General features: G+C 59.4%; 1 protein-coding gene across 2 annotated transcripts; it reads left to right on the top strand.

The window, feature by feature from the left end:
- The first annotated feature begins 1,555 nt into the window (after positions 1-1,555).
- Positions 1,556-22,060, top strand: PDLIM2 (PDZ and LIM domain 2). 2 transcript variants are annotated; one of them, XM_050940167.1, is made up of 10 exons: positions 1,556-1,614; positions 5,188-5,332; positions 8,358-8,509; positions 11,980-12,049; positions 12,380-12,573; positions 13,485-13,569; positions 17,794-17,933; positions 19,615-19,760; positions 20,006-20,123; positions 21,122-22,060. In XM_050940167.1, the coding sequence occupies exons 2-10, from the start codon at positions 5,240-5,242 to the stop codon at positions 21,318-21,320; spliced, it is 1,197 nt and encodes a 398-aa protein (XP_050796124.1). In that variant the 5' UTR covers positions 1,556-1,614; positions 5,188-5,239; the 3' UTR covers positions 21,321-22,060. The 2 variants fall into 2 exon arrangements, with proteins under 2 accessions (XP_050796124.1, XP_050796123.1); XM_050940166.1 differs by lacking the exon at positions 1,556-1,614 and adding an exon at positions 4,531-4,777.
- Positions 22,061-22,371: the final 311 nt, after the last annotated feature.

Genomic DNA, 22,371 nt, shown 5'->3' with positions numbered 1-22,371 from the left:
ACCCTGGTGTTGCAATCTGTCTCTTCCAAGGTAATGAACGCAGGGATGTGAGGCCTGTGGTAGGAATGGGGTCTACAGAGGAGAAATGGGAAGTTGGGGAAGGATTGTGTGAGCCTCTGAAGCCCCTATGCAATCTTCTTTCTGTCGTCCTGCCCCTACTTGTGCCCCCTCGTAGATCGTAAGGACAGCGGGAGCCATTCTTGTGACCAGCCAGTCTGAGCTGCATCCCGCTGGCTGGCCAGAGAATTCCATCCAGTGATTCCTGCCTGCAGCCAGTCACTTGAGCTAGAGTTGAGCTCTTAGAGAGAGACGTCCTTTCTCTTGTTGGGGACGGGGAATCCTCTGGCCCGGGCAGCCCATGACAGCGACTGACCACCCACCCCATCAGACCGGCACCTTGGTGCCAGTGTGACTGTCTCTCTTCCAGAGCCAGCCTGACGGGTCCCATGACTTCCCCTTATTCTCACCACTAGCGTCAGCTGAGTCTGGTTCCTCTCAGGCCTCGGTGTGTGCCAGAATGTGAGTGTGATTGTCATTCTCTGCTCTGGTCACTTTTGCCATTGGGTCAGGTTTCCAAGAGCCACTAGATCACACGGGTGCTTGTGGGCCGCTCCCAGGAGCTGGGGTTCTCTGCTCAGTGTCCCCCTCTGGATCCCTAGTTTTGCACCTTTGCCCTTCACTCCTGACCCTGTTATTTTGTAGTTGTCCACTGCACACATTTGTATCCCGGGTCCAGGGGTCCCTCCTGGAAGGCTGGAGGAGGGGTCTTTAGAAGCAGACAGGCTTGCGCCTGCCTGCCTCCCAGAGCTTTCCAATAAGGTCCCCACGAGTGACTTGGGCCCAGCTTGGCAAGGATAGTTAGGGGGCTTAACTTCAGGCAGGCATTGCATCGCAGCATCTAGAGCACTGCACTGGGACTTGGGAGACCTGGATTCTATTCCTGGCTTGGCTACTGGGTGATCTCAGGCAAGTCACTTTCCTGCTGTCTGCCTCAGTTTCCCCACCTGTAAAATGGGGATGATGCTGAGCTTCTTGGGAATGGGCGACAGGGGATGGATCACTTTATGATGACCTGTTCTGTTCATTCCCTCTGGGGCACCTGGCACTGGCCACTGTCAAAAGAGGACACTGGGCTGGATGGACCTTACTGATGTCAGCAGGAGTTGGGTGCCCACAAACCTCTGGGCTTCAGGCCCTGTGGGAACATGGGGGGGCTCTAGTTGCCTGAGTCACTTTTGCCAATGGGATGCCAGCTGCTGGGCCGTGTGCAAGCTCCCGCTGCCTGGCTCCAGAGAGACCCTGTGCCGGGGATCCACCCGAGGGACCGCGGGCGTCCGAGCCGGGCGGCAGGGGCGGGGCTGCGTCGCTAGGTGGCGCCGCTGGGCCAGCTCGCCCATGCCGCTCCAATTGTCTCATTAGCCGAGCGGCCAGCCCCTGCCCACGGGGCGGGAGGAGGCTGCTAGCGCCGGGCTGTCCCTGCGAAGGACACCGCGGGTTGGGCCGTCTGCTCGCCGGGCCGAGAGCGGCTGGGCTGGGAGCCCGCGAGCGGGGGCTGGTCGCTCCGCATCGCATCGGGCCGGGAAGCCCAGGGAGAAGCAGCGTCTCTGCCCCGAGGTGAGTGGCCCGGGCTGCTGTCGGGGTGCAGGGAGAGCCCGCCTGGGGGGCTGTGCTCAGGGCAGCTGCTTCGCTGGGATTCCTGGGCTGCTCTGGCTCCTGCCCTAGGCTGCCTGGCTATTGGGGCTTTGTCTTATATATGCAACTCTGCCCTCATGCTCCCTGAAAAAGGTCCCACTTGCTATCTGGTCACCTTACCCTGCCCCCCAGCCTGCCTCCTCCCCCGCGCTGGGGTTCTGGTGGTGGGGGCACCCGGGGCGGGCAAGGGCTGCAGGCACACGCTGGCAGGGGGCTCTCGTCCAGCCCTTGGGTAAGAGGAGCTGGCAGGGGCCGCAGATGCTCTGGCCTCTCCTTGCAGGTGTCCTGGACCCTGGGAGCGTCCCTGCCCAGCCAGCAGCTTCAAGCCTTGCCTGGGCTCTGGACTCTGACCCCTGCCCGCTGCGCTGCAGACTTGGAAAGCGTCTCTCGGGCTTTAGGACTGCAGGGTGATGACAGGCTGGTCTGCGGCGGGGAGCCAGGGCTGGAGCTATTCTGGGATTGTCTAGTAACTAGCCTGTCTCCTCATGTGGGGGGAAGATGGGCACCGAGAGCACCTTGGCTGCAGGAGGCCTGGCTCCTCCTCAGCCCATTGCCCCCGCTCCCTGACAGGGTGCTCGCATGCCCCCGTGGCCAATCAAGCTTTGCCCTGGCTCTTTATTCAAAGACAGCCCCATTCCCTGCTGCCCTGGCATCCTCTTGCCACCTATTGTCACCCCTCCAGTTGCCCTGCAGGGAGCTAATCCAGCCTGACTGCTGATGCCAAGGTATCATGCACCCAGGAGCAATCTCTCCCTCTGCCGTGCTGCCCAGGTAATGTACGAGCCACAGGCTTCCTCATGCTAACGGAGGTGGCTCTCTCTGCTCGTCGCCCAGCACCTTGTGTCTCCCCCGTGCCTCAAGTCATGCCTCTGGGTATGCGCCAGTCCCTGGTGAGTTCGCAGGGGTGAAGTAGCGGATGTGTCTGCGGGGCACGGAGGTCAGAGATGTTGGGTGCCAAGAGGGGACCCTTCCTAGTGCTTTGTCCCATTTCGTTCTGAGTGTCACAAGCAAAGGGGCTCCCTGTGCCCCTGTCCTGCCTCTGGGATGGCTGCCTGGGTGCACATAGGCACACAGGCCCACCCTGCTGCTGGGCGGGGTGGGTGGTTTCAGCCTTTCTCCCCCTCCCTGCCTCTCCCACCCCCTTCACTCATGGGGGCCCTGCTGAAGTCCAGAGAGGACTGCCAGGCACAGGGCATGTCTGTATCTGGTGTGTGTGTGTGTGTGTTGGGGGGGGGGGGGGAGGCGCTTCTTACTGGCGCTGCAAAGCCAAGCACAGGAAATTCTTCCTAGCGGTTTCTCAAGCCCCTCTTTGTGCGCCTGGGATTTTTAAGATGTTTCCCTGACGGTTATGGAAGAGGTGTCAGGGCCAGCCAGCCACTAGCCCCGCTTCCTCCCTTTCTGCCAAGCTGCATGTGAACCTAACCTCCCCAGGGAGGGGGTCTGCCTGTGGTGTAGGCTTGCAGTGCTCAGGAGTGCTTGGGGCTGCGTCTGACCTATTGACTCCAGCTGCTCAGACATGGGGGAGCGGAGCATCGGGTCATCCCTGGGGCTGTGCAGTGGGGCTGACCCCACGGGATAGGAGCAATGCCAGGTGGATTGCTCCTTTGGGTGCTGGAGGGGACAGGGGCCTTTCTGCCTTCCTCAGTTGGAAGACGATGCACAAAGTGGGCTGGGATGCGAGCAGCACTAAATGGGATAACTCAGCCTCCTCTCCCCTGCCCCCCCGTGGTGCTGCCCAGGTCCAACTCTTCGTGTGTTCTTTGGGGTGGCCCCGCCAAGCTGCCTCGCTGAGAGTCCTGGGCTGTTGTGCCGTCCCACCAAGATGGTCTCTCCTCGCCCCGGGCTGTTGTGCCGTCCCACCAAGATGGTCTCTCCTCGCCCCGACCGCCACAGCCTGTCTTGGTGGGGGGCAGTGTCGACACATAGAGGTGTCAGCCCAGCATCCTCTCTGAGCTGAAAAGCTTCTACTGAGCCACAGGAACAAATGACTCAAACCTGTGGCTGCAAACTTCCTGCATTGTCTTGTCACTGCTTCCTGCAGTGCAGGGGGTGGGAGGGCTGCCTGGCTCAGGCCTACAGCACTGACCAGCCAAGACCTCTTCTGACCCTCCCTCCCCCCCCCCCCCGCCCCGATACTGGCAGCTGTTCAGTCTCTGCTCCCATTATCTCCCTTCTGCTCAAGTGTCAGTGATCTTCTGCCTATTACCATCTGCCTCTTGCCAGTCCTGTGGTCCTCTCCTCTCCAACACATGCTCTTGACCACCTCTCCCCACCCCCCAATCCTCACTACCTTGCCAATAGCACCATCCTTGCTATCCATTCTGCCACCTCTCCAAGCCATATTCCATAGGCTCTGGTCCTACAGCCTGGCCCTGCTCTCCCTAGGCCCCCCTGCCCTAGGTTCACTCCTCTCTGGACCCTGGCTATGCCAACTCCTGTGCCATGTCTGGGTCCCTGTTCCCTGGGGTCACAGCAGGGTTCTTAGCTGGTTTCCTTCCTGAAGCTGGCTTGGTCACCTTGGCCTCCCCATCTGCCCCAAGCCCTGCTGTATGTGTGATGCCCCCCCATCCCCATAGTGTGCTGGCTCACCCCACAGGTGTTGTGTTTACCAGTCAATGCCTCTGCCAGTGCACCAATTTTCTGGATTGCAAAAGGGCCTCGAGGTGTGTAGGGGGCAGCCTCAGAACGAGACTAATTTGCCACCTGCAATGCTGGGTTGATACTGGCACCATCCGGCCAGTGCCTTCCCAGTGTGCCTGATCCCTCTGCAGGGTGATGCCAGAGTGTCCCTGTCTCTATTCTCTGTGCCCTTTCTGGCTGGGTGGGGCGCCCACAGTGTGTTTCTTTGCAGGGAGCCCCCTCCATCCGCCCCAGCTGCTTGTGGTTAGGAAAGGAAACTGTCAGCCTTATTGGCTGGTCTCAGGTCTGCAAGGGGAAGGCAGAGGCTGTTAGCACCAACCTGTGACAGCGCAAGACACATCTCTATGTCTCGCAGCTGCCCTCCCCGGAAGGAAAGAGTGGCCGGGCGAATGAAATTAGTGTGCCGATTGCCCTGCGAGAGAGGGCAGCGCTGGGACTAGCCAGGGTGAGGGCCCTGATTACTGCTTGGCAGCCCTTCTAGCTTTGATTTTGGGATTGGAGGAGGGGGACTGGGAGTCAGGACTCCTGGCTTCTGTTCCTGGCTCTGGGAGGGGCGTGGGATCTAATGCTTGGTGTTGGGATGGGGTGGGAGTCAGGATTTCTGGTTCCATTTCTACCTCTGGAAGGGGAGTGGGATCTAGTGGCTTAGAGCAGTGGGACTAGAACCAGGACTCCTGGGTTCTACTGCTGTTCCTGCCACTGACCTGCTTTGGGTGAGGCAAAAAAAGATTCTCTCTCTCAGCCCTGGACTCCCCAAGAGCCTAAAGTGCTCCTTCTGCTGTTTCAGCTTGTCCCTCGCTGCCCCCTGGATTTCCTCACCCCAGCCCTGATGCTCTGGCCTCATTCCATTTTCAGATCTTCCTCCAGGTGGTGCTGCGCTGCCCAGCCTGCGGCTGGTGGCCTCGCCATGTCAGTGACGGTGAATCTGACCGGCCCGGCCCCCTGGGGCTTCCGTATCACAGGAGGAAGGGACTTCAGGAAGCCCATCATTGTGTCCAAGGTAGGAGCATCCACATGCTTATGTCCTGGGGTTTGTCTGCTTGTGCTGGAGTGTGCTCTAGGCACTGGTGCAGCGGGGCGCTGGGAGCCAGGACTCCTGGGTTTTAATCTTGGCCCTGAATCCCTGTATGGCCTTGCACAAGCACCTTGGATGAGAGGGTGAGCGTTGCCTGTGCTCTGGAGGTGAATAGGCTCTGATGGGCTGGCAAGGGGAGCAGCTTGCTCGGCTGCGGCTCTGAGGATTTAGCTAATGCTTCCAAATCCTAGGCTAGACAACCCAGGTTAGCAGCCTAGTGCAGGCGTGTTAAACTGGCCAAGTTCAAGCTAGGCTCCCCCCAGGATGTGCCGTGTCCAGTTAAACCCATGTCAAGGCACACTGCCTTGTCCAGGCTAGGCTAATAAATAGCGAACACCTTCCAAAGCCTAGTCTGGGAGCGGCCTGAGGGTGCGTCTGGGGTCTCGGCAAAGGGATCTTGGCTGGTGGCATGCAGAGAAGGTGGCAGCCAGGCCCCAAGCTGTGCATGGCTTTGTGTTCTGGGAGTAGCTGCTGGAATGGGAGCTGGGGCGCCCCGGGGAGTTATGGCTCTCCCTGCCAAATGGCATGTGCAGTGGTTCAAGGAGAGCAGCCAGTCCAGGAGGTGAGGTAAAGAAGCCACAGAGAGTGGGAGGCTGTCCCCTGGCAGGGACGCTGCAGGTGCCTTCCTGTGGGGATCTGAAAGGGGAGAGCCCAGGCACTGGGTGCAGCTCCCCGTTGGTGTGGGGTCTGGCAGGCTTAATCCTGGGGTGAGCTCCCTGTGGATTTCCCCATGGCTCCCTAGTATAATCTAGCTGGCTCTTGCGCATCTTTCTGCTGGCATGCTGTCCTCTCCATCCCCCCGTGCTGCCGCCCCTTGCTCTCTCATCGGCGAAGGGCAGGGGCTGCAGAGGAAGCCAGCTCCCCGCTGAGTGGGCTTGGTGCCAAGGGACCTGGGAGCAGATCCTGTTTACCGTCCTTGAGGAATCCTGCTCTGTGGGAACAGGCTAGAAGTCCCTGTGGTGCACGTGTGCGGAGAAAAACAATGGGCCCTAATGTCGCCCCCAGCTAAGAGGAGTCTCTCTGTTGTTGTTCTAGCCTTGGCCTTGGTGTCCACTGTAAACCTGGCCTCAATCAGGAGGTGGGGCCTTCTGCCTCCAAGTCACCAGCTGGGACCTGTGAGCAGGCTGGCTGTGACTGAGAGCCCTTCCCGCCTCAGCAGAGAGGCCAAGGACTAGGTGGAACGGAGATTCCACACCCTCCCCCAACCTTAGGAGGGGGTCCCTCTGAATCAGGGCTTGAGGCACATTGGCAAGACAGGACTCGTCCTGTGCTTCACTGTGGATTTTCAGAAGCTTTTACGCCCTGTGGCTTTCGCTCTGGCATCTTTCCGCAGCATTAGATTCGTGTTACTTTATTGTAGGTGGCGCAGGTAGCGAGGCCTACTGTTAAGGTTGCTGGACATTTCCCATTCTAAGGCCCTGTTTTCCAAAGCCAAACTTTAAGCCTTCGGGCTGATATCTTCCATGCTGACTGGCTGTCTCAGGCTGAACTTTTTTGGAAAGCTTTGGCTAAAATGGTTCAGCCATTTCTGAGAATGGAATTTGCCTCGTTTGGTGCAGAGGTTGGCAGATGTGTAGTGAATGAGGCAGGAGGCTGCAGGAAGAGGGAGGATGGTCTCCTAGGTAAGGTAGTTGAATACAGTCCTGGAGACCTGGAGTCTATCCCTGCCTCTGCCACAGAGTTCCTGTGTGATGCTGGGAAAGTCACTTAAACTGGACATTTGTTTGACAGATGGTCAGTAATTGTGTGTTCCTCATTTTCTGGGTGCCTGACTTGAGACCAGATAAGCAGAAGTGCTGAGCACTCCCAGCTTTTGCCTGAAGTCAGTTGGGAGCTGGGCTGTAAGCATATAACATGCTACGTGTTGCTAAGTATGCTGACAAATCAGGCCCCAGGCGTCTCAAATTGGACACCCAAAATTAGCTGACAATTTTGGCTTTAACCTTTGTGCCTAGTTTTCGCACCTATAAGATGAGGGTGAGGGAGGAATACCACCCCTCGCCTCTCGGGCTCTGTGAATTTGTTAATTAGTGTTTGCAAAGAATGAAGACTGCAATGAGAGCACTGTAGAAGAAGCCCACAAGGAAATGAATGAATCTGTATTCAGGGCAGGACTGGGATAGTCATGCATGGGACTGCACAGTGTTGGAGGGGGATAAAAGGAAATGTTGCCCAGCTTGGCTGAGCACTGACCAGAGAGTAAGGCATGTAGTGTTGGTGGTGGGAGAGGGGTGCCTGGGGAGTCTCACCCACAGGGTTAGCAGATAGCCACTCTAAAACTCTGCAGTGTCCTGTGCCCCAGGTCTACTCCCTACACTGTGGCCCCATTTTGACAGCCGCTTCCCAAGGGCTGCAGGGTATTTGGATGCTGTCTGGTTTCCAGGTCAGGGATGGTTTTCCGCCCCACCTGCCTGGTCTAGGTACGATGTCTGGGAACTTCCAGTCTGGGGGCGAAAGCTCTAGGCCCCTGAGTGGAGTGTAGGGCTCCTCTGAGCCAGCCTGGGCCAGGGGCATGTGGAGAAATCGCTGCTGACTTGCAGGGTTTGACCATCCCTTTGGGCTCCTCCTCACTGCAGAGTGTGACAGCAAGTGTGTTCTGGCCAACCGTGGGCAGGGCCGGAGGCTGGGCTGGAAGAGGTCCCACAGAGAAGCCAAGCTGGGGAAAAAGCTGAAGCTGGTGGCGTGGCGGTAGCTGACGGTAACTGCAAGCCCCAAGCAGGGCTAAGCTTGGGCCAGTGTGTGTCATCTGTTCAGAGCAGGTTGGGAAGGCCCCCTGCTTATCTCCTCCTCTCCTCTCGCTGCTCCTTGGGTGAGGGTGGCAGTCTCTTCTGTGCCGTGGTATGCTGGAGGTGGCTGGCAAGTCTCTGCCTCTGGCATTGTGTCTCCCCCAGGGTGGTTTGTTTCTCTGCAGTAATGCCTGGGTGTTCTCCCCCGCCCACTTGCTGCGCAGGTGACAGAGCACGGGAAGGCAGCTGCAGGGGACCTCCGACCTGGTGACGTCATCGTCTCTATCAATGGCCACAGCACGGCCAACATGCTCAATGTGGAGGCGCAGAACAAGATCAAGCAGAGCTCCGGCCGGCTCCAGCTTCAAGTGGACAGGTGAGATCCACTTGCCTGCATCCGCACTGTGCTGCTTCCTGTTCCTCAGCAGGGCAGGGATCTGGTCGAGGGCCTGGCTTTGCTATTCCCCCCCCCCACAACCCCCCAGTCTCCATGTGCTGGGGAGCGGTACAGCATCCGGGTGGGGTGTCAGGGGTTTGTGGTGCCATGGAGAAGAGTGTGGAGGAATCTGGAGTTCTGCAAGTTCAAACTAGCAATCACTCCAGCAGGATCCATCCAGGCTCTTTTCATCACAGCAGCAAGGCCTAAGGGTTAGAGCTGTGAGTCATGACTCCTAGGTTCTCTTCCCGGCTCTGCCACTGATTCACTGACTAGCCTTGGGCAAGTTACTGACCCCCTATGTGCCTCAGTTTCCCCTGCTGTGCATGGTGGGGTAATGATCCCTACACCTCTCCTGGAGGGCTGGGGGTTAGTTAACAAATCAGTACAGCACTATTTATGTCCCAATACAATATGCCCTTACCAGGGCTCAGCCCTGTACTGCTCCTGCCTACACCTCCTGCATGGACAGGATGTGGAGCCAGGGATGAGGGTTATTCCCCCCTGCCCCTCAGTGGTGGAAGCATGCCAGCCTGGGCAAAGGTTGAGCGGTGTGCAGGGCTCCAGCTCCCTCTGTTTACATGGAGCAGCAGAGGCCTGTATGGGGGATACAAGGCTGGAATACAGGGAGTCTTGCCCTGGTATCGTTGCTAAATCCTGCGGATCACTGCTTTGGGGTCCTGTGCCAGGCTTGATGCTGCAGCTCTGAGGGCCGGGGGGCATGCTGGGCACAGAGATGTGGCTCCTGGGTGGGTGGGTGGCTCTAGCATGCTATGCGGGGTGGGCATGCTGTGTTCTGGGTGGCTCTGGGGCAGGGTGAGGGGATCAGCTGTGCTGTGCTTCTGAGGCAGGGGCATGCTGGGCATAGAGCTGTGGCTTGGGCGGCATGCAGAGCAGGGCTGGGGTTCTGTAGGGTGGGGCTGTGCCAGGCACAGGGTGTCTGTTCCTCCCTGCTTCGGGAGGCGCCATCTCGGCTGTTGGCCTCAGGGGGCCTTTAGGCTGCTTCTAAAAACCAGCATGCTGTGCGCACGACAGAGCAGGCAGCTTTGCCAGCTACCGCCCTGCAGTCCAGGTCTGACTGGTTCCAGCAAGCCTCTGCCCTCTGGGAGGGGCAGGTGAGAGGTATTCTATGACAGCCCCTTGCAGCATGAGGCAGGCCCCAGTCAACAGAAGCTGGAGCTGGACACGGCCCCCCCGGATGGCCAGGCTGCAGGACAGGGACTCTGTGTGGCAGGTCTGTCAATCCAGTCACCACTGGGCTGGCTCTGCATGACCCTCCCTGATTCACCTGCTTGTCCCAGATGAGCTGGCTGCAGCAGCTGTATTGACGCTGCCCGAAGCGTGTGTGGTGCTTACAGTCTAAGCCAGACCCAGTGAAAGGGGAGGCCAGGCACTGTCTTTCCCCTGAAGCTGGGCCCTGCCCCAGTGGGGAGGTGAAGTTTCTTTCCACTGTCTCCTGATGACTCTTACTGTCCAGAACGTGAAGTTGTCTTTGGGCGGGGGGTGATGGGCGCATCCTATAAATACCTCGCTGCTGACCCGGGTGCGGCCACATGCCAGCCTGACTCATGGCTTCCTCTTGCCCTCCCCCGCCATCTGCAGTGCTTGCAAAGGATTGTTTGGCAAGGGAATCTGCCTGGCCTGCTGCCCCAGGTGTTGCACTGTAGGGTGAGGACGTGCCTGGGAGCGCCAGGCAAAATCCTGGGCTGAGCCCCCGCCTTGCCCTGATCAGCCTCTCCTGCAGCAGGTCACGGAGCCTGGATGCTCGCTCGCATCCCCGCTCAGCAGTTGCAGCTCAAATGTCTGTGCGCACAAGCTTCCATGCAGTCACACTTGCACAGGCCTGTGCAGCCTAGTTTCACCATTGCTGGGGCATAAGCTCCTGGGGAGCTGCCTGCCCAAGAGGCCCCTCCTACATACATGAAGCCCCTTTCTCTCGCCAGCCCATCTCTCTTGGCTGCCTCTCTGCTCAGTGCTGTGTCCTCTCCCCCTCTCAAGCTGACTGGGACGTGCAGCGGGTTCCTGACAAAGGGTGGGAAACCCTCATGGTATCTTGGAAGTAGCCCAAGACCCACAAACCCAGCCAGAGCAGCTCAGGAGGCAGCATTCCTCTCATTCCAGGCCCTTTGGCTCATCTTCTTCCCTTCCCCGCCTGCCCTGAGAGCCAGCCTGCTGTCCCTGTGCTTCTGCTGGGTCCCCAGGGTGGGGAGCCATGCCTCTTCATCCCCTGGCTGCTGGCCCTTCCCCTCTCCTGCTCTGGCTCTTCACCCCCTGGCCACAGCTGTCTGCAGCCCTTGAGCGCAGGGGAGAGTAGTGCCCCACCTGAGTAGCTGCCCCCAACTTACCAACCCTCACCCCGGGAGCTGGCTCTGTCCCTCTGTGAAAGCAACGTGCCCTTTTGCTGCCATTGGGCGTGTCTGCCTGTGTGTGTGTGAGGCAAGCAGACACCTGCAGTCTGCTCTGTGTCCTGCTGGCTGGGGCTAACCCCACGTGGCCCCTTTCCCTGGGTGGAGTGCTGGTCCCTATATTCTGACCCCTTTGGGGCTGGGCCCAGGCTTCACAACTCGGGGGACCTTCCCAGCACCCTGCACCTCTGCTGACGGGCGTATGGGATGTTGGAGGATGACTCCTCTCATCTTCCCTGTCATGTTGCATTTCTATGGTCCCATTTATACCCCTCCATTTAACTGCCCTTAATGAATTCCAGCTCCTGGCTACATCAAAGCCCCCAGTGGGTTCCTGCTGAGAGAGGAAGAGAATATAAAGCAACCCTGTATTCTCCTCCTCCCTCCACCTGGCCTCCGGGGCTGGCACTGCGTCCAGCGCATCTGGGCTGGGACCAGGAGCAGGAGTGGAAGAAGTCCTCTTAACCCTTGTCTTCTAACTGTCGCTCTCTAGGTCCCTGGACAGGGGGCGTGCTGGGTGGAGCGAGGCCTCTGGGGTGAGCCGAGTTCTTCCTCGCTGACAGGGAGACTGTTATGGTAGCGCCTTGAGGCCCCCACTGGAATCAGGGCCCCGTTGCGCAAGGTGCTGTGCATAAATAGCTCACTGTGGAACGGGCTGTTTCTTATCAGCCAAATAAACAAGATGATGGGTTATTAATGTTACCCTGTTGGACAGATGGGGACTGAGGGTGCAGAGTCTGTGGCAGAGCAGGGAGTAAACGTTGGGTCTCCTGTGTCCCAGGCCTGTGCCCCCAGTTTATCCTCCTTCCGCTTTCCCACGGGGAGGGTAGTTGCTGCAGTCTGTCAGACACAGTATAGCAAGGAACATGGCCTCAGGGCAGGGCATGAGAGGGGATAACTAGCCAGCTGCCTTCTCTGGTCCTGGGTGTCATCCCAAGGAGGAATGGGGGCCAGCCAGGCTGATCTCTCTCTCTCTCTCTCCCTCCCTCTTTGCACTGCCCTCAGGTCCCAGTTGTTCTCTCCCGGCCAGACCAACGGTGAGAGTTCCCCAGAGATGTTGGCCATGCGGTTCCAGGTGAGACGACCTCCCCACATCCCCAGTTCACCACCAGGTCCTTCCCCAGACCCTGGGGAGAGTGGAAACATCCAGCCCCACCTGGCAGCAGGAGCCCCATGTCTTGGCCCCAAGCCCTGCCTGTAGGGGGGAGGGTGCTATGCCTGTTAATGGCCATGGGCTAGATTTCAGGGCATGGCTGCCTTTCCCCACCCCAAGGCCTCTCCCCACACAAGGGTCCTTCCTGCTCAACCCCAAAGGAGGAAGAGTGATGGGGAGCCAGGCCATCCTGACTGGTGTGTGGGGTGGCTCCATCCCCCTGCCCTCTTGGCTGACAGTATCTTTCCCCAGGATGTGGTACGAACCAGGGATGACAGCCAGGGCTCGGCGAGGTCCTCCTACTCCAGCCCGGCGTCCCTCAGTCCCCGGCCCTGCAGCCCCTTCTCATCCTCGTCACCCGGGTACCAACCCGGCAGCCCCTATAGCCCCCAGAGGCCCAGCCTGCCCTCCGAGGGCAGAGTGGAGACGGTGGTGAGCAGCCGCAGGTAAGGCCCAGAACCAGGGAGAGGTAGAGGCTCATGGCTGGAGTGATGAGCTGTCACGGAGTCACCAGGCGATGCTCTGGAACTGCTCCCCACCAAGCCAGTCAGGACTTTGGGGAGCCTCCTCTCCCTTGGAGCAGACTTGTTCAGGGCAAGAAGCTCACACGTCTTCACCTCCTGGGTCTCTCCTTGGAGCATTCAGCATCCTCTGCCCCTCCGTGCGCTTCCCACAGTGAGCCCGCCCCAGCGGGGTCCTGGGGAAGCTACAGGGTCCTGCACCCCCACTTTGCAGTCAGACATGACTCTCAGCCAGCCAGTAAAACAGAGGTTTATTCGATAACAGGAACAGGGTCTAAAACAGAGCTTGTAGGTACCACAAGCCGGACCCCTTGGCTGGGTCCATTCTGGGGGGCAGTGAGCCAGACCCCCACATCTGCACTTCATTCTCATCCTCAGCCAGCTCCAGACTAACCACCCCCTCCAGACCCTCCTCTCTGCTCAGCCCCTTTCCCGGGCCAGGAGGTCACCTGACCTCTTTGTCTCCAACACCTTCAGCTGGCACTTTTGCAGAGAAGGGGCCCAGGCATGTTGCTAGGAGACTGAGTGCCAGGCATTTAGATGCACTGGCCCCTTCCTCTGCAGCAATCACACACCCTTATTCCGCCACCTAGATATTAAGAACTACATTGAGGACACTGAGGCACCAACACAGTATTCAGAGAAAACATTAAGAACATTCCCAGTTTGTCACATGAGCACTGGCAGATAGGAGTGGGGTGGGCGTGCCACACATCTGGCTTTGAATGGCACAGATGTGGGGGGCTGGCAGGGTGGATTTGTGATGGGGTACAGCTGATCCCTTTTTGTGATCCCCCTGTGAATGGGTTTCCCATAGACTTTTTTCCCCCTTTCAGCTTCCAGTCGCTGGCCAGTTCTCCCAGTGTCTTTGAGGATCGCTCCCCCTCACCCCACAGGCACCAGCGTCCAAGCAGCAGACAGGTGAGCAGGAGGGTGCTGGGGTAACAGTATCCCAGCTGCAAGCGTTCTGTGTTGGGGGGGATTCCCCCTGCCATCGAGCTGGGGTGTGACGCTGCAGGGGGCAGGTGTTGGCTTCACACCGTGGAACCTGTCGTTGTGCTGGCGCGGAGGGGTGTGTGTGTGTGTGTGTGAGAGAGAGTCTGAGGTGTGTTGTCTCTTTCCCCTGCCTGGGCCACTGCAGGAAGCCTCATGATGCCCTGTGTGGGGCCAATGACACAAGGTCCTCCAATTCCCCCCCTCCTCCCCAGGGTTTGGGATGCTTCCTTTCTGAACGCAGGGGGAGCAGGGTGCCAGGGGCACAGCTGGCAATGCCTGTCGGTGGCTGTCCCTTTTTTATCAGATGGAATAACTGGACATTGTCACCGTAGCAAAGTCCAGTCCGTTTTCATAGTCCTGCTGAGCTCTTGGCCCCAGCAATATCTTGTGGCAGCGAGTCCTACAGGCTAACCACCCATTTTGCAGCAATCTGAAACGTGCTACCATTGGGCGTTGCTGACTTGAGTGCTCCAGGGGAGGGCTACTGCCTTCCCTGTCCTACTCATTGGTGTGGTCTGTCCATCTGCACCAGCCCTTTGCCACCTCTCATAGACTCAGCGCCTGTCTCCTGGGATATTTTTCCTTGTCGCATTTTTCCCTTCCCTCCCGGTGTTGACTCTGGGTCCGGGTCCAGGTGTATTTATAGGATTGAGGAAGAGCTCCATTGTGGCAACAGGAGGGGATTTCACTGCCGGAGGGGGTTGGGGTTTTCACATCAGCTGTTGGCGCTGTGACTGCTCCTCCCTTGGTCCATCCAGCTTTTCCCGCCACCTCCATCCAGCCTCCATGTTCCTGTCCTGCCCCAGAGGGACCCTCCTGGCGGAGCGAGGGCTTTGGCGTCCATGTTGCCTCACCTCAGCTGCCCCCTTGAGGCCATGTGCTGGGCCCCGTTAGGAAGGCATCTAGCTCCCACCTCTGTCCCTGCAGGCAGCAATGCACCTGGCTGGGGATGTTTGCCTGTTTCTACCTGGCGTCTCCGAGGCAACGGCTCAGGGCTGGGGAGGCAAAACCAGTTTGAGGAGATACTGCTGCTCTCCCGTGGGCATGCAAGGCAGGGGCGTTGGCAGGGGAGGCTGCCTCCACAAAGACACTCGCTGGGTCCTGGGAGCCGCTCCTCTTCCCTGGAGGAGCTGCTTGCTCCATTACCTCTCGGAGGTGCTGTTCAGTCTCTGTTCAAAGCCCACCCTCGTTGCTGGATGCTGCCTGCCCCAGTGCCCCTCCCCTGTCCTGGGTGTGTTCTTTGTGCTGATAGCCAGGCCACACTGGCACCACAGTTGCAGGTCCAGGGAGTTCAGGGCTGGGGAGCTGCAGTCTGGCACCTGAGCCATGAGCCCCAGTTACCCGCCCTGCCGGGGCTCAGCAGAGCCTGGCTCCAAGGGGCTGCATCCTCCTGCTGCTCCTGGGGTGATGGGCTCCGTTCCCTGCCCCTCGCCACTGGCTCCATGTACATCCTTCCCTATCCCAGAGGTGCCTGGACAGTGTGGCCCAGGCCAGTTGCAGTGCAAGTCTCCAGTCGACTTTCTAGCCAAACCTACACCTGGGGTGACGTGCTGGGAGGCATGTGTCCCACCAGGGGGTCTGGCTCCTGGACTCTATCATATCTTACACCCTGTGCCTCCCCTTTCCCATGGGGGGCCTATTGTGTGCACTCCAGTGGCATAGTGCCTGGAGCCACATCCTAGCACACCCCACTTCGCCTTGGCCCAGCATTTTCTTGGCTCCCATCCTCTTCAGCATGTTTCTCCTGGGTCTGGGCGCTGCTGCTGCTTGTTCCTCCTGGCTCCGGCTCCGTGGCAGCCGCTGACTCCGGGGGCCCTCTCCCTCCCCAGCTCTCTTTATTTTCTTGGGGCTGGGGATATTTTTCAAGCCCAAATTGGGAAGCGCGGTGGCCCCGGAGCGTGGCCTGTTCCAGCTGGCAGCCAGCTCGGCCCCAGCAGACCCTTGGCTTCCCCTGCTGGTTTGTTCTTTCGTTCCTTCCCAGCGTTTATTTGCTTTGATCTCTGGGCTCTGGTGGGCTCCTCCCTGCCTGGAGGCCACACCAGAGCTGGGGCCCTGCGGGTGGGATCAGAGATGGGGAGACAGGACCCCAGTGAGTGGGAGCTGGGCAGGGATGCTTTCCCTGAGCCACATGGCTCCTTTGCTGCTAGGAAGAGCTAAGCAGCTGCCAACAGTGCATCCAGGGCCCCAGAGGCTAGACCATCCCCCCCCGAACCTGCCTGTCTCTTGATTCCTGATGACCAGGGCCACCCAGAGGATTCAGGGGACCTGGGATCTTTGGCGGCAGGGGGTCTCTGCTTCGGCGGTAATTCGGCAGCAGGGAGTCCTTCTGCTCCGGGACCCGCTGCCGAAGTGCCCCGAAGACGTGTGGCGGGGGCCCCCCCCCCGCTGCCGAATTACTACCGAAGACCCGGCACTTCGGCAGCGGGTCCCGCTTTGGCAGTAATTCGGCTGCGAATACCCAGAGCGGAAGAAGCTCCAGGGTCCCGGGCCCCGCGAGAGTTTTCTGGGGCCCCCAGAGCGAGTGAAGGACCCCACTCCAGGGGCCCCGAAAAACTCTCGTGAGGGCCTGGGGCAAATTGCCCCACTTGCCCCCCCTTTGGGCGGCCCTCCCAGTGACATCCCCCAGTCCCCCAAGGGTCTATCTTTGGGACGCTCGAGTTAACTGCAGGGGCTGGCGTGAGGCACATTGATTTGGCTGGAGTGTCGCTGATGGGAGGGGGGATGCTTGAAGTGCAGGTGGAACTGCAGAGAGAGTCTCTAAGGGATTAATCAGCACAGTGATCTGTATTGGGCCGCTCTGGGGCCAGGGAACCCGAGAGCTGCTGTGCACGTGGCACAGGTACACACTCATGGGCTCTGTGCTTGGCTCCTTGCAGAGATCTGAGCCAGCCAGATCCCCTGCCCCTGGGGAAGCTGACCAGAGCCCTCTACTTTCCTCCTTGGAGGGAAGGCTGAGCAGCCAGGCTCTGCTGGCTTGTAGGGGTGTGCTCTGTCGAGTCTTTCTCCCAGAAACATTTGCTTCCACTTATCCAGGGTTTCGCCTTTCTTGTGGCTACAGGGCAGTTAAACAAGAGCAGATGCCGCTGGAGGAGCATTTCTGGGCTAGCAGCACAGGCTTAAAATAACAGGCTTTTGGAGGGGGTGGGAGGGAGTGTCTCCTGGATTTGGCCAGAGCAGACCCAGAAATAGGCATGCTGGGCAGGGACACAGCCCTGGCAGAGAGGGTGCCAGGCAACACCGTAACAGGGAGGAGAGGGATATGTCTGCCTGGTGCTGCGTAGCTGGCTGGTCCTTGCAGAAAGGAGCCAGGGCTCTGGCAGGGGTGGGGAGCAAGCAGGGAGGGGCGCTGTGCTGGACCCGTTCCCCTCTGCTCCCCATGGAGGGGAGCAGGGTCTGGCTGGCTTTGGAACTGGCACCGGCTTGGTGGGATGGCTGAGGGCCCCTTCCAGGGCCTGCTCCAAGAGGGTGTGACTACCCAGAACATCCTTTGCTTGCTCTGGGGTGGAATGAGTATGTGCAGCTCACCTCATAGTGCCAGGATGAGCAGAGCCTCCATCTCCCCTGCAAGCTGATGGGGCATCTGCCTCTTGCAGATCCATCCATTTCTCACTTCCCCCAGCAGGCAGAGTCCTCTCTGCACCGCTCATGCCCTGGCTGAGGGGGGCCCGGAAACCAGCCCTGCATCGTGGGCCAGGGCCCTGCGGGACAGGGAGGGCGTTGCCGTGTGTCTCCCCACCCTGGAGCCACAGGTCTGAGGGGTCCCCTTTGCTCTGCTGGGAAACCCTCCAGCAACTGGGAGGAGACATCTGGACTGTGGGTCAAGGGCGTCCTCTAGTGGTCGGAGCATGCAGTGCAGTCCTGGGTGAATGTGAAAAGGCCATGCTCTTGTATCCTGAGGGGTGAAAACAGGATGGACCCGTTGAGTGTCTGCACAAAGCACCCCTGCCCTGTGGCATCCCATTTGCTAGTATCCACAGCTCGACTTGTCCCTCGCTAAGGCATCGGGACAGGCTCCGTGGCCCAGCAAACAGAACTCTGGCTTGGGAAGGCTGGGTCCCCCCACCCCTCTCTAAATTCTGCTCCCCCCTTTCCAGGCTAGCGTAGCTGTCTGGCTCCTCACGCTCCCTCCTTCTCTCTCTCATGTCTCAGGAGCAAGGCAGCTTCTGCCACCCAAGCAGTTCTCCGGTTGCAGCTCTGCCTCTGATCAACCGCACACCATCCCCTCTCAGCCCCTGGGAGATGGGGAGGGCCCCGGGCAGAGCCTCGCCCTCATACAGCCCTCGCAACAGGTAAGCCTGGCTCACCAGCTGGGGCCTGGGCAGGGAGGGGGGTGTGACCCAGCCCAGAGCAAAGGATGCTGTAGGGAAACAGTCTGTGACCCACAAGGCTCCAGGGGAAGTGCGACATAAGCCAAGCTGGAAAGAGGGCCTGGAGGATGCTGCCATTCCGGGCAAAGGGGCGTTCACAGAGCCGTGCCAGCCTCGAGCTGATTTGGAGAGTGTAAGGGGGCGAGTTGAGTCGAGGTGAATCGCCTCAGCAGGGCAGTGAGGGGGCTGTAGCTCGAGACTGAGGCATGTGGGATCTGGATCCAGGGAGGGGTCTCTTTGGGTCTCACCTGAGCTGGGATATTGAGGATGGAGCTGTGGGGTCAGTTTGGGGGTGCATAGCCTGGGGAGACTGGGTCTGGTTGGGGTTGTGGGGGTCAGATTGCGATTGAGGCGCATCACCAGAGCTGCTTCCTTAAAGGTGTCCTGCTCCTACCTCACCCCCCACCCTTGCTAGTCTAGTCCCACAGCTCTGCCAATGTACCTCTGTCCAGACCCACGGCACCCGCTGCTGCTCTGCTGAGCTCTGCCAAAGTGCTGCACAGGCTGGGCCTGAGGTCTGCCAGCATTGCGGGAAGCATGGCGGTGGTGAGGGGAGCCAAGCATTGGAGTAGCTGAGAGTGAGGTAGGGCACCTTTGGAGAGAATGGGCCCCTGGCTGAGAGTGGAGTTGTGGGGTTGGGTGAGCCCTCTGGTAGGCTGGGAAATACCTGCCCAGTGATCTCAGGCCCCAGCCTGCTTCCCAGGGGTTCCCCTGGCCCAGGGAGCCATGCAAGGGTTAACTCAGCTGATCCAGGTGTGTGTGGGAAGGAGCAGGGCAGGCCTGGGCGTTGCCCTGGCTAGGGAGCGTCAGTGCCGCGTCAGCGCAGAGAGCTGGAGACTGGGCCTGCAGAGAGACCGAAGGGGCAGCAGGCTCACCCCCTTGCTAGGGCCCTGGGGTAGGTATTGGGTGTGAGGAGGGTGAATTCCCAGTTCCCACTCGCAGGGGTAGCTGGCCATGTGTATGGGATGCAGGGTGCTGGCTGGGCTGTGGCCTCTGAGTTTCCTCATGGAGGAAGTGCAGAGGAAGTGGGCTAGAAAGGCACCCCCCTGAACGACTCAGGTGGGATGGGATGATGGGCACAGAGTTGTCTGCGCCTGGAGTGAGGAGTTGGCTTTGTCAGCGGAGCTCAGCTGCTGGGGTGTCTCCTCCCTTGGTATGAGAGCTGCAGGTTGCTCATCCTGGCTGGAATCAAGGGGGGAGGGGAATCCTGCCAGTTCCTCCCTAGGGATAGGGGACTGTGGCCCCAGGGGCCCCTCTGGATTAGGGGGTTAGCAGTCACCTCTGGGTCCCCAAGCTGGCATGCTGAGGGTGTCGGATTGTCTGAACACCCTGCCTGCGGCCAGGCTGCTGCTGCCTTGTTACAACGGGGATTCGCGTGGAGCTTCGGCGGGTGTGTCGGAATGGGATGAGCCCCCTGCCCCTTTCTGGAGCACCAAGGCTTCCAGATAGGTAGCTGCACGCAGTGGGTGGTTAGCAGGGCTGATTGGCCAGGATCTTGCTCCCAAACCCACCGCCTCATGCTGGGTGCCTGGGGCTGGACATGGCTAGGTGCTCTGTGTTCTTCAGCGGGGCTGCTAGACACCAGGGCCTGCTCTCTCCGCAGCCTGGACTCAGAGCCGACCATGCGGCGCTTGGAGGAGGACTCCGAGGTCTACAAAATGATGCAGGAGAACCGTGAGATCCGGGCCGCTCCGCGGCAATCCAACACCTTCCGCCTGCTCCAGGTGGCTCTGGAGACTGATGGGGGAGGTGAGCAGAGGCTGGAAGGAACTGGAGCAGAGGGGCAGAGAGAGGACTAGGCAGGAGTCCAGAAAAGGAGAGCTGAGGGGCCAGGACAAGGGCAAGGGTGTGATAGTCTCCAAGGTATGGGGTTCTGCATGGATGGAGGAGATTAGTCGTTGGGGTCCAGGGCAGTGTGTGGGGAGGGCTGGGGAGGGTCTGTGGACATGGGAGTGCATCCTTGGTCCTAATGTCTCCCTTTCCCTCCTTTTTAGCGGGCACCACGACCCCCTTTCCCAGCAAGCTGTCCCCCAGCACCCACAAGCCAGTCACCAGCTCCGTGGCTGGGGTCCAGAAGCTGCACACATGTGAGAAGTGTGGCACCGGCATCACGTGAGTGTGACTAATGCAGGGGAGGGAGACTCCGGAGACCCTCAAACTCCCTTCGGGCTGATGGCTCCATTTATCCCAGGATTTCTGGGGGGAGGGCCCAGTCGGGAACTCGCAGCAAGCCCGGGCTCTCTTGTCCTTCCAGCCCCCAGTGCTACCTCCTGCAGGCCAGGTTTCATCTCCATCTGGCAGGACAGGATGTCAGCCTGGTGCTCAGAGTCCAGACTTCTGGGTTCAATTCCTGGCTAAGGGGAAGTGGTCCAGGTGGGGAGTAGCCTGCCCTGCCCATGTTGCTAGGTGAGGGCACAGAATGGTGTTGGCAGAATACAGAAGGCTGATGCACTGGTATAGCAATGAGAGCGCAGGAACTGGGTGTCAGTCTCCTGGGTTCTATCTCCACCTCCGCCACTGATGCCCTTTGCAAGTCCCGTTCCCCCTCTGAGCCTCAGTTTCCTCATCTGAGAAGGCTTCACGAATGTCTGTAGCATTAGAGATGAGGATCCATCCTTCTCTGAGCTCTGCAGCAGTTCAGACCCATGGACCTGGCAGCTGGAGCCCGTGCACCGTTACTGCCCTTTTGCCCGTCGAAGCATGGCTAGGCATGGGGCTTGGCTGCATTAGCCCCTAGGGATGAGGTGGAGTTGGCCATGCAGTCGCCCTTCTCCGCACATCTCTGTGCGCACAGAAAGGCTTCTGGGGCTACGCCCCCGCTCGACTGGTTACTGAAGCAGTGAGAGCTGCTCCAGTCAGTTGGAGCGATGCCATGATGAGCAGCCCGAGGCTGGAGTTCAGAAGAAGGTTCAGGGATGTCCCCACGGAGCAGGCAGGAACCCGTTGCTTGAAAGGCTTGGCTGTAGCTTGGGAGAATGGAAGATGGCATTGACCCTGTTGGGATTTGAAGGGGTAGCTCTGGGAGCCTGGGGGCAGTGGCGTCTGGAGAGCTGGGATGCTGTTGGCCAGCTCTTCCTCCCAGCTGACCGCGTCCACACTGTCTCCCACAGGACCCAGGCAGTGAGGATCCAGGAGAGCCGCTACCGCCACCCTTCCTGCTACATCTGTGCCGACTGTGGCCTCAACCTCAAGATGCGAGGCCACTTCTGGGTGGGCGAGGAGCTATACTGCGAGAAGCACGCCCGCCAGCGCTACCAGAGCCCCAGGGAGGGCGCCATTGCTGCCACGGCCATCTCCTCCAAGTCCTGAGCTGCCCCCGAGAGCATGGGGCCTGGAGCTCCCTAGCTCTGCCTGCCCCCCATCCCCGGGGCTTCTGCCAAGCACAAACGCCACCTCCCATGCTGGGAGTCTCACTGCTGTGTCCTGCTCTCGGCCTCCCTCGATTGGCTGCCAGGCCCTTTCTCCCGCTGCTCCCCAGCCCATCGGCTTCGCTGCTCTTGTTGCCTCCAGCCAATCAAGAGAGACCGATGAGGGAGCCTGCCAGGTATAGGGTAGCGGGTGGGAATGGGATAAAGAGTGGCCTTTTGGCCTCTAGGTCACCAGTTCGAATCCAGATTCCTCTGCTCAGCCAGTCCCAGCTGGTGGTTGTCCAGCTGCAGAAATGAGCTTGTTTGGTTCTCAGTCTGTTTTTTAAAAGGAGTCTGGCCTAAGGGATGCCCAGCTGTGGGAGATGCTTGCCCTGTCGTCTTCCTGCTCAGTGGGCAGAGAGTTCGGACTCCAGGGTTGCCGGCCCCGTACCTCTCACCAGGGCATCTCCAAGATACAGACACATACTGTAGGATGGCTGTGTTGCCACATTCTCACGATCACTGCCAGGAGCTGTGCATGTGTCTGGGTGCAGTTGGGAGGGTGGGGGTGGCGCTCACACACTTAGGTACTGGGGGCGTTGCAAGGGGGAATGGGATTGGCACAGCTTTGTACACTGACTTTGTAAAGCTTCTCTACGGTATTAAACCAGATCTCTATATAAAATATAATATATATATACACTCCTGCCCCGCACCCACCCGCTCCTGTGTCTGGTCTGTGGATGCAGCCGAGAGGGAGGAGGAGTATGCTTTTTCCCCAGGACCACTAGGGCTTAAAGGAAAGGGGGGGTGTCCCACTCACCCGAGTCGGGTTAGAGACAGACAGCTGTGTGTGGGAGAATAGAGAGGGGGTTGATGAGGGAAATACCCATTCCTATCAGAGGGGCACACTCTGGAGGTGGAGGAAATGCACCTTCCCATTAGGGAGGTAGGCGGATGCTCTGGGGTCCCCCCTTCTCATGATAGGGATTGTGCAGGGCTTAGTCCCTTTC

Source organism: Gopherus flavomarginatus, chromosome 2 (assembly GCF_025201925.1).
Source record: "Gopherus flavomarginatus isolate rGopFla2 chromosome 2, rGopFla2.mat.asm, whole genome shotgun sequence".
In the NCBI taxonomy this organism is placed as follows: Eukaryota; Metazoa; Chordata; order Testudines; family Testudinidae; genus Gopherus; species Gopherus flavomarginatus.
The sequence above is the reverse complement of the archived record's forward strand: the minus strand, read 5'-3'. Positions and strand labels throughout refer to the sequence as shown.